Genomic DNA, 12,085 nt, shown 5'->3' with positions numbered 1-12,085 from the left:
AAAATTTACAACTTTTTCTGAGCATCTATTTATCGTTGGGCTATACTGAAAAATCATATTTCTAGCCTAAAATTGAAACCTTTGTCGGAGACCAGATGGGAAAGTAGAATTGATGCAATTACTACCATCAGATACCAAATTAAAGAAATTTACGATGCTCTTGTAGAAATCACTGTGATTTCTACAAAGCAAAGTGAAAAGACAATTTGGCCATGAGGCTGAAGATGAAAGTATGGACCTAGATCCAAAGACACGATATTAAGTTGACTTGTTAGACTTCTATTTAAAAATTATAGACACAACCGTTATTTCATCAAGTTATAGATTTCAGCAAATTAAGAGCCCTGGTAAAATTTTTGAGTTTTTGGGTTTACCAAGGGGTGGGGGGTGAGCATAGATCGCCGATCTTGCCCAGGGCGGCAAAATCCCTATAGTGTAGGAAATAGAGGTTGAACCTCGCAAAATCGACACAAGTCCGGTTTTATTTTTTTTTTCTGGTATATCAAGGGGTGTTTATTATGAAACTAACTTTTTCTTAAAAAATTTCGCCCCGGAACCCCCTTTTCATCCCTTTAAAGGGGGTAATTTGTGGTTTTTGCGAAACGTAGCACTTCCTGTACCTTTTACAAAAAATTTACTTAATAGTAAAATGAAGAGGACTATATTTCCTACTATTTATTTCCCGACAGCATATGTCTATCACCCACCGTTTAGCGAGGGTGGCGCCTCAAAGTTGACAAATTTTTAAAAAAGATGTTTTTTAAAAAAAATATTTTTCCCTAACTGCAATGAAAATTAAGAATCAACTCTGGGAAAATTAATCACAAATAAGTGGCTGATTTTTTGGTATAGTTGCAATGGGCAACTGCCCATTTTTTAATTACAGGGTGTTTAATTTTAAAAAACCCCTTTTATACCATCTGAACCGCCTATGCAGAGTAAAAAAACTTTCAGCGATTATCCAGGTGCTGGTGTTATTTACAAATTTCTATAATGCCCCCCCATTTTCTTTCCGGAACCACCCCCAAGAAAGGAGAATTAATAAAAAAGTGATTTTCTTGGAATCGTTCACAAACCATGCCCTTTATTAAAATACTTCATATATCATTTTGTGCACGTTCTTATTACCCATGCATGGACACCAAAAGTTCTTGATGCAACCCCTGTAGCCAAAAAAAATAAATAAAGGGGAGGGGTTGAAAAAATATATTTTTTTGCTTTTTGAACCATGTGGACATATGCTCCATCAATAGGGTTTTTCATAAATATATATGATTATTGCAACAAACCTGCGGAAACTACCCCCATCCCTTGAAGAGCATGTTTTTACGATTTTCTTATTACCTATGCATTTTTTAAAACAAAACTTATACAGAATTAAAGACCATTATTTTCTCTACAAATAAGGTCATAAGCATTTTTTTCGTATAAGCAACCGTTACGGTACAGTGGCGCCGTAAACCTCAGAAATGCTTTGGCGGGCTCCAGTTTTTGTTTTTTTTTTTCGTCACGTATTCATTTTATTGATAACGTACTTATGGAGAAGAAAAGAACACACTGTCTGCTACACATTATGACCTATGCATATTTTATTTTCTTTGCACCCTAAAGCCTCAGTGGTGGCCCAAAATAAATTTTTGATTATTTTCTTTATTAATTCTCCTTTTTTTTTTGGGTGGTTCCGAGGAAAATATGGGAGTGCATTATACAAATTTGTAAATAACACCAGTACATGGATAATCGCTGAAAGTTGTTTTACTCTAGTATAGGCGGTTCAGATGGTATAAAAAGGGGTTTTTTAAAATGTAACACTCTGTAATTTAAAAATTTGCAATTGCCCTTAAATGAAACCTATACCAAAAAATCAGCCACTTATTTGTGATTAATTGCCGCAGGGTTCCTTCTTAATTTTCATTACAGTTAGGGAAAAATATTTTTTTTAAACACCTTTTTTAAAAATTTGTCAAATTTGGGGCGCCACCCCCGCTAAACGGTGGGTGATAGACATATGCTGTCGGGAAATAAATAGTAGGAAATATAGTCCTCTTCATTTTACTATTAAGTAAAATTTTTGCAAAACGTACACGAAGGGCTACGTTTCGCAAAAACCACAAATTACCCCCTTTAAAGGGATGAAAAAAGGGGTTCCGGGGCGAAAATTTTTAAGAAAATGTTAGTCTCATAATAAGCACCCCTTGATATACCAGAAAAAAAATAAAACCGGACTTGTGTCCATTTTTCGAGGTTCAACCTCTGTTTCCTACACTACTAGGGCTGGGCCTGATTTTTTTAACACTAAATTTCCCTTTATTTTGTCTTGTCTTTATTAGTCCAGTCGTCAGAGATTTGACCTCTAAAAACGCGACGAACAAGCAGAATCTTGTTGAGAATGCCAATTTTGGGACCCTAAAAGATACAAAAATGTTTGCCACTCCTACCCACGGGCTTACCCCTAAAACTCCCCTTGTGGGGGATACATCGATTTATCCAGAATCTGTAAGCCGTAGAAAAAATGTTTCGAACAAGAAATGTAGCTGATATAAATAATTTTGAACAAAAATGTTTATTAGGGCTTTTTTGAACCGTTCTCTCAGGCCCGGCGCCAAATTGAACCTAAGCCAGACACAACCTGCGCCGGCGCGGCGGGACGGATGACCCGTGCATTTATTTTTCTAGCGTGCCGCATATTGAACACAAGCCAACCCAACCGTTGGCTATCGACGTGGCGAATAGAGACGGGCAAAATCCGTGCGGACATGTAACGGTTACTTTTGATACCGGTTCTCAGTGGTACTGAGTACAAAAATACTGATTACAAAATACTGATGTATCTGATCCTTGTACTGAATTGAATAGGCAACTTAAAATCGGTATTTCCGTACTTGTAACTAGTAACGTTTTAAAAATATCTTACACGTCCCTAGTAGTCGTTGCGGTATGACTTTCGAAAACATCGAATTTGATCATAAGCGGGTGCATAAAACGATATCTTACACTGAGTATTTTATTTCTGCACATAATACCTAGGTACATATTTAAAATAATCTCTCCCCTACTGTTCGGTCATAACTCATATTCCTCAATTTACTGCTCGAATCACAATCATTTACAATTACTGCAGAATCGCAATCATTTACAATTACTGCAGGTCATAATTCATAATCCATCCGCTACTGATCGGTCATAAAAAATAACACTATTTGTAATAAACAAAAATGTAATATGCCGACAAGTTGAATTTGAGGGTAAAACGATATTTTTATCGATCACGGTTTTAAGTATGTAACATGAATATTTTCTAATAATGTGTTTTTGTAAAGGCATACTATGAATATATTTTGTAAAGGCAATTTCGTATAGCCGCTTATTTAGTCTACCAAAAGTTATCAGAATTTAATGACAACGACAATGCAGTTTTCACTCGGGGTGTTGACTATGCCACAGAATAACTAATGTAGTCTTAAATAACGTAGTCTTTCATTCTGGGTTTAAATTTTTCAAAAATATTTATTAGTTTTATGTGTATAGCAGATTTAAAGGGCGCTAAAATATGTCCCGCACGCGGGCGCGAATCAGCCTTGCGGGGGCCCTGAGCGACATACGCATCGAATGTGTTAACATCCAACATAGAAGCAAGTTAAACAAAGTGAAATAGAATTGGTATTGCATATAGAACAAACTAATGCCTGCTGCATGTAGAAATCAGGAACGCTCTAGAAACCAGAACAGTAAACAAAAATTTTGAAAATGAGTTCCGAAGTGGCAATTTAATATAAACAGTGTCAAATATAAAATATTTCTAATTATAACTGATTTATTTCAATAAAATATAATAGTTAATACAAAATAAATGTCACAAAAAAATAGTTACAAAACCATATTAGTAGGTACACATAAATCCCAAAAAACTATAGAAAACACATCAATCTACAGTTTAATAGTTATTTATGATATAATTGTTAAAAGTACACGTTTTAAGCACGCATGTGAAAGTTTGCAGAATGAGCGAAGCGAGTTCTGCAATTCACATGAGTGCCTTAAAAATGTACTTTTTAACACGCATAGCATACAATATTTTTTCTACAAACGTAATTACAGGACAATATCTACAAAAACTTTTACTTGAACTTGACTGACATTCCATTTTTATATTTTTTTGACATTACCATCAAAATTGCCTATACGGTCAATACGAACTGCAGTGCCATAAAAATTTTAAAGCACTAGTGCCTTAAAGTAGCATTTTTAACGCTCGTATGGAGTGCTAAAAATTGCATTTTTAACATAGTCCTGTCGCCAGGGGGGTACAACTGCCTCCTTAATTCAGATGGACTTATCCAAGTTTTTTATGTATTTTGACCCATAGAACACGAATTTTTTGGGTAACAGTTAATCCGGATGTCGATAAGATTGTTATAAACAAAGAACTTGAGGAATTATATAACAGCGATTTTTCGCAAAACGAAACATTTTTTGGGTGATTCTCAGCAAAAAATGGTCTTACAAGTTTTTTCGTAGGATGCATAGTTTTCGAGATAAACGCGGTTGAACTTTCAAAAAATCGAAAAAGTGCAATGTTTGAACCCGAATAACTTTTGATTAAAAAATAAAATAGCAATTCTGCTTACTGCATTTGAAAGTTCAAGTCAAATTCTATCGGTTTTGATTATTTGCATTGCTAAAAATTTAATTTGTTAAACAAAGCTATAAACACATAGTGTTTCCCGTGCCCAAAACATGCGTTTTAATTTTAATGTACGTAATCTACGTAGAAATTGTCTGTATGCGCGCCTACTCGTTCGATTTAAAATGAGAAATGCATTGAAAACATCATTCAATCACTATGTGTTTATAGCTTCGTTTAACGATAAAAAAATTAATTTTTAGCAATGAAAATAATGAAAACCGATAGAATTTGACTTGCACTTTCAAATGCGGTAAGCAGAATTGCTATTTTATTTTTCAATCAAAAGTTATTCGGGTTCAAAAATTGCAATTTTTCGATTTTTTGAAAGTTCAACCGCGTTTATGTCGAACACTAATGCATCCTACGAAAAAACTTGTAAAAACATTTTTTGCTTAGAATGACCCAAAAAATACAAAAAAATGTTTTGTTTTGCGAAAAATCGCTGTTATGTGATTCCTCAAGTTCTTCGTTTATAACAAGCTTATCGATATCCAGATCGACTTTTACCCAAAAAATTCGTGTTCTACGGGCCAAAATACATAAAAAAACTTGGGTAAGTCCATCTGAATTAAGGAGGCCGTTGTACCCCCACTGGCGACAGGACTAACACGGTTGTAGAAAAAACCCTTTAAACTGTAGATCACAATAAACAAAGGAAAGTTACAATAACAACAAAAAAGTGAAAACAAACTAAAACATTAGCAAAGAAAACAAAAAAGCCGACACATCCAAATTTTGTTTTCAAAAGTGGAAGCTAGCTTCTACAGATTACAAAAACAGATATGGAGATTGATTTTAATACAGAGAAAAGATGTAAGTGAATATACAGGGTGTCCCGAAAAGATTGGTCATAAATTATACCACAGATTCTGGGTTCAAAAATAGGTTGATTGAACCTCACTTACCTATATACAATAGTGCACACAAAAAAAGTTACAGCCCTTTGAAGTTACAAAATGAAAATCGATTTTTTTTCATATATCGAAAACTCTCAGAGATTTTTTATTGAAAATTGACATGTGGCATTTTTATGGCAGCAACATCTTAAAAAAAAATTAAGTAAAATTTGTGCAGCCCATACAAATTTTATGGGGGTTTTGTTCCCTTAAACCCCCCCAAACTTTTGTGTACGTTCCAATTAAATCATTATTGTGGCACCATTAGTTAAACACATTAATTTTAAAACTTTTTTGCCTCTTAGTACTTTTTCGATAAGCCAGTGTTTATCGAGATATTTTGAATATTTGTCGAATTCACCACATATTTGTATATGGTTAAGTACGGTTAAAGAGACCTGTTAATAATCTGAAAATTTATTTATAATTTACATTTTTAGGTATATTTTGAAAAAGAAGCTACATCTCGATAAAAGGTGACTTATGAACAAAACACTAAGAGATAAAAGTTTCAAAAACACTGTGTTTAACTAATGGTACCACAATAATAGTTTAATTGGAACGTACACAATAGTGATGTTGATTATAGTTACTTTCTAGTATTCGTTACAAATCGTTACTTTTGTATAAAGTAATCATTTACAGTATTCGTTACTTTGATTACTTTTGATACTTTTGAATTTGAGTACCGGTAATCATATCGAGAATCGCATTTCTCAGTATGTACATACTTTGTATTAATGTTAGTAGGATACTTTGATTACTATGATTACTTTTGTATTTGAGTACCGGTAATGTAATCATATCGAGAATCGCATTTCTCAGTATTTTGTATAAGTATAAGATCCGATATAACAACGATCTTCACCGATCTATTTAATGGATAGAAATTAAATTATAATATGTAATCTATTATGTTAAAAATTACTAAAAACAAGGAGTGACCGACATAATTTTGTCCAGACTAATTAATAATTAAAAATGATTTTTTTTTATAAATTCTACTAATTTTTTTGGCCCGGGCAGATATTATTTTTGATTTTTGGATCATAACAATAAAATACACATAGACCAAGGCATTTAGGAAAAAATTAATGATTTTTAGGGAAATAGTGAAACAGGAAAAAGTTTTCAATAGAAAAATGGGTGGAAATGCGTAATTGCAGTATAAAATGCATCAAAAAGTACATAAACATGTCAAAATCAGTATATTAAGGGTCAGATTTTGTTATTCGGGGGTTTTTGGGATCACTGAATACGACTACGCAATCAGAACCAACCTCCGAAGCACCTGCTGCCCAGGGTTACTGCTAAGGTACGCCATACAAACGTTACATAAAAACAATGCCATACCGACATGTAAAATTAAAGTTGATGATCATAGTCTAGAAATATTGTCATTTCTACATTTTTTTCCAGTCAATCTAAGCTATTTTTTTTTCTAGGCCTGATAAGAATAGTGCGTATTTATTTTTAAAATCTAATGCGTTGAATTTTTATTTTCAAAGGAACGGACATTTGTGAAATCCTGTGAATTATCTACCTCGACAAATCGTATAGACATCTGTTTCTGGGTGCATGCTTGTTAAATAATATACCTCTCTCTGTTTCAGCTACTTCTCAGCGCCCTGTAAAAATCCTGTAAATCTCTTCATAGCCTTCGCCCTTCATAGATAAAATTTTAGTTAACTCTACTGATACCGAACACTCGTGGAATACCGGTCCGATTCCGATATCAACCGATTGTAAATACAATACTTAAATAGGTACTTGGTCTGATACGATTGGTACGAAGTAATCAGAGTAATCAAAGTAACGACTTGCCTATCTGTATAGTAATCGTTACTTTTGGAATTCGTAAGTAACGAGTATTTTGTAACGAATAGATACTTTTTCAACATCGCTAGTACACAAACATTAGGGGGGTTTAAAGGAACAAAACCCCCATAAAATTTTTACGTAAATATATTGAAAAAGAAGCCGCATCTCAATAAAAACTGGCTTATCGAAAAAATACTAAGAGGCAAAAAAGTTTTAAAAACGTTGTATTTAACTAATGGTACCACAATAATGAATTAATTGGAACGTACACAAAAGTTTGGGGGGGTTTAAGGGAACAAAATCCCCATAAATTTTTTATGGGGTGGACAAATTTCACTATAATTTTGTTTTAAGATGTTCCTGACATAAGAATTATACATGTCCAATTTCAATAAAAAATCTCTAATAGTTTTCGATATATTGAAAAAAATCGATTTTCATTTTGTAACTTCAAAGGGCTGTAACTTATTTTGTGAGCACATTTGTACTAAGGTAAGTTAGTTTCAATCGAACTATTTTTGACCCCAGAATGTGTGGTATAATTTATGACCATTCTTTTCGGGACACCCTGTATAATTGATTTTAGCACCTGGACTACATACCACAATGAATTGTTTTAGGCAAGTAAATATTGAATATTACTGATCAACTAAGAATACTTTCACAGATAATTCTTTTATGCCACAAAATAATATCAATTGGTATACAAGAACTGTGACCATAGCGTTTAAAGAATGTTATACAAGAATACCTGAATTCTTGTAATAAACTTGCTTGAAACCGTTTTGAAACTCAAAAATCATAATCAACAAAATTACCACTGAAATTAAATTAGTTGATGAACAACAAGGATTCAGATCTAGAAGATCATAGTAATATAACATACTTGTCCACTGTTGTTTTATAGAGCCACAAAGAGGCATTTTATCACAAATAACAGCATAAAGCCGGATTTATGCCACGGACACAGGCCATGGAACAATTAAAACAATTGAAACATACAGGGGAAAACGATCAAAGTCACAGGAAACTAGTTTTGAGAAAAACTACATTTAAAGTTTACGCCAATGTATGATGTGTATAATATAACTTGTAATATTTTACCAGCATTTGTGAGGACTGCAATCATTTTTCCCTGTTTTAAAACTGCTATGTTATAGTACTCTGAACAATGTTTACAAAAAACACAAAACCCGCTTTTTCACTTTTTGTGACTTTGATCATTTTCCCCCTGTACCCTTCAATTGAAAGCATATTCGCTGTGAGCCGATGAGTAGAGGGGATTTGACAGTTTTCGCCAGCGCTGTTAGTGGCACATAGTAGTACAAGTTTCAAACCACGAGAAAGCGCCATAGAGGTATTTATTAACATAGAGTGAGCCTACTCTCCGCGCTTCCTGATGACAACATCTCATGGACTGGTTTGCGGTATCTCTTTCTAGCACATTGTATCAAGAAACTAAGATGACATTAAGTGTGAGTATAGGCACGGAAGGGAAGAACAACTGTAGCAGCTTTACTATGTGTAAGAGTGAAACAGCACTAATCCAAATAAAAAAGATGGTGTCGTCATTTCGCTCTGATTGACACTGTGTCTATGATAATATATAAGTCTATGGAAAGCGCTACCGACGAAACTCGCAGCTAATAAAAACAGAGGTAACCTCTAAATTTCACATAAACTTCTTTTTCTCAATGGCCTCTTGCGTAACCAGTCATCCAGTCACACGAATTTATATATTAAATATTAAAATTATAATGAATAAAATAAAAAAAACATAATTACTTTTACTATTAATTCTGTGTATTCGTTCAGTAATGAGTTTACAATAATATTTCCGTTCATAATTTGTGCTTTTCTAGATAAATATCTATTTTTCTCGTTTTGTATATTTCACATACACCAATTTTATCAGTGTATACAAGTTTCAAACCATGAGAGAGTGCTACCTTCGAAACTCACAGCCAATATAGCAGAAACAATATTGACATCAAAATGAGCATCAAGCTAACAGAGCCTGTACTGGTGAGAGCAGCATATGATACAGAGACTCATTAATCTCTTTTCCAATTAACCTCATTATGGATAAAATTATCAACATTCAAAGTACACACATAGGATATGATATAGACGAAGCAATTATCTCTTATATGCTATGCAGATGATATTGTAGATTTTACAAAGAGTGAAGATGATCTTCAGACTTCTATGTCAATTTAATCTAACAGCAAAAAAATTTAATATGATAGTATCAACAAATAAAATAAAAAGTGTGGTAATTTCCAAAAATCCAATAAGATATACTTGTACTAGGTATCTAAGAGACTAATTAATATATTCGGCTCAGCGGGGTGCTATTGTTGGAGGTGTGGAATTCCATAAACAAGAGATTTACTTTTTTATGAAATACTCCCTGGTTTAGGTAATTTCATACCTCCAACAATAGCACCCTGTTGAGCTGAATGTTAATGAGTTTCTTAGATACCTGGTACTACTATACAAAGTAGAAATGGGTGACAAATAACTCAGCAAAAAGTGAATTGTCATCAATTAGGTATAGGTATATCAATTAAGTATACTGATACATAGCTACCTATGAAGATACAAAAGCATAAATCAGTGGTGTAACCTGGGGGGGGTTGGGGGGTTGTAACCCCCACCCATTGGGATGTAGTTTGAGCTCTACACGCTTAATACCATTACTATTCCATACCCCCAGTGATTGTCAAGTAGTTGTAACCCCCCCTCCCCCTTAGGATCATCCTGGTGACGCCGTTGACAGAAATAGCCTAGTAGTACAGCCAATAGAATAAATATGATGTTTGAACTATACATAAAAGTAATGAGGCAAGCCTATACTTCTCAAACAAGACCCAATATCAAGAAGACAAAATATTAATAGAAATGTGTGAGATCCATATGGTCGGAGATGTCACAAGAAAACATACTACAGACAGAGATGTAATAAAAGAGAATACCTATAAACAATTGGATACTGGAAACGGCAGATAAGTAAAATGGGGTAGTATTGAATAGTAAAAATAGCCCCCCATAAGAAATTACCAAATAGTTAAAGTAAAGAAAAGCTAGGAACAAAATGGAGTCATAATCTGAATATCCAAAAACCTATCGATGAAGCAGTAAGAATAATAAATCAGCACATGATGCACTTATAATAGCAACAAACGTTTAATACAAAAACTATTTCTTGCCTTTGAATTGAGAATGTCCATTTGTCTATTTGATTATTCAAATTTTGATTATGGTAAAAATATGTATTTTAATTGAATTTATTTGTTGAATAAAAAGATAAAGGTATATTTTAAATTCTCAGTTTTAAGTACCTCTACCAAAAAAATATTGATGGCAAAGCCTCAAAGAATTGACTTAAACTATTGTAATTTACAATGCTGATAAACAGAAACAGCAGTATTTAGTAAAACTTCTACTCATTTAACCTGTTCGCTACCAAGGGGATATTTAAGTTTTGTCCTCACAGACCAGAGTTATTTAAATTGGCATTATGTGCAGTGAGATCCTTGGCTCACCAGTGAGACGCTGATCTATGGGAAAAAGCGATGTGGCTCATATATTATGCGTCACTTGGTAGCGAACGTGTTAAATCAATTATTCAGAAGCATGCCAAAAAACAATATATTTAATGCATGAAATTATAAGATCTGCCAGCAAAAAATATATTTCCAAATAGCCTACAAGCATGTAATATCAAGACCAGACATAATAAGAAACAAATGTATATTTTATTTTAGATACATAGAAGGTAAAAACTAAAACAAAGTTATTTTCTAGAGTTATTTTGATACGTTTTAGTACTTATATACATTTATTTTTGGAATAGTTAGACAGAGCTCTTCAGCTATTTTAAGTACAGTAAGCCCCTAGTAACATTTCTTATAAAATAAGAAACAATCTAATTATAAACAGATAGAGGTTAATGAATTACTGATGCATGATTTTTTGCATACATATTTAAAAGCAAACCGCCACCAAAAAATAAAAAAATGCCTACCACATTGGACAAATCATTAGTTATAACAGAATCAGGAACAGAAAAAAGATCCCCGGCTCGGGAGAGATCCCGGTTTTTTAAAACTTGCATAAACAATTCATGCATTTTTCGGTGAATCTTTTCTTCTGCTGCAACGTTGACACTCATTTTATACAAATTAAAGTCACAAAATAATAAAAATCACACAGGTTTATACGGAATTGCACCGCAAAAGTCGAAAATAAAAAGTATTGTAAGATCTGGCATTCCTCAACGATATACAACGGTTACAGACTTGACACAAAACTGTAAAAAGCAACATATTTCTGCTATGGTCATTGACTTCGGGGCTCTACTCTACTCTTAGCTGCTGAATGTGAAAGTAATTTTTATTTTAGGATCATACAGGTGGTTTTTACACCTGAGTTTGCGCATGTTTTGATGTAAAAATAAAAGTCTACTTACTTAAGTTTGACAACAAACAGCCAGAACATTTCAAAATGTCAAACGTCAATTTCATGGAATGGTGTTAAATAATATTATTGGTTGCATATCCTTTAGTAAGAGAAAATGCAAACTTTTTATTATAGTACGAGAGCTCACTGCAGAAGCACTTCGTTCATAAGTAAGTTAACTAAATCACATTTTTATATAAATTTAAACTTTATAAGC

The 12,085-nt window shown here is 33.2% G+C and overlaps 1 protein-coding gene across 1 annotated transcript in view; it reads right to left on the bottom strand.

Moving 5' to 3' along the window:
- Positions 1-11,860, bottom strand: part of LOC126881288 (protein melted) — a 141,758-nt gene extending 129,898 nt beyond the window's left edge. The window contains exon 1 of the mRNA XM_050645483.1: positions 11,435-11,860. Coding sequence (XP_050501440.1) covers positions 11,435-11,581 — 147 coding nt within the window. The 5' untranslated portion in view covers positions 11,582-11,860. The remainder of the gene's footprint in view (positions 1-11,434) is intronic.
- Positions 11,861-12,085: the final 225 nt, after the last annotated feature.

Source organism: Diabrotica virgifera, chromosome 3 (assembly GCF_917563875.1).
Source record: "Diabrotica virgifera virgifera chromosome 3, PGI_DIABVI_V3a".
NCBI lineage: Eukaryota > Metazoa > Arthropoda > Insecta > Coleoptera > Chrysomelidae > Diabrotica > Diabrotica virgifera.
Note: the sequence above shows the minus strand (reverse complement) of the source record. Positions and strands in the feature narration are given on the sequence as shown.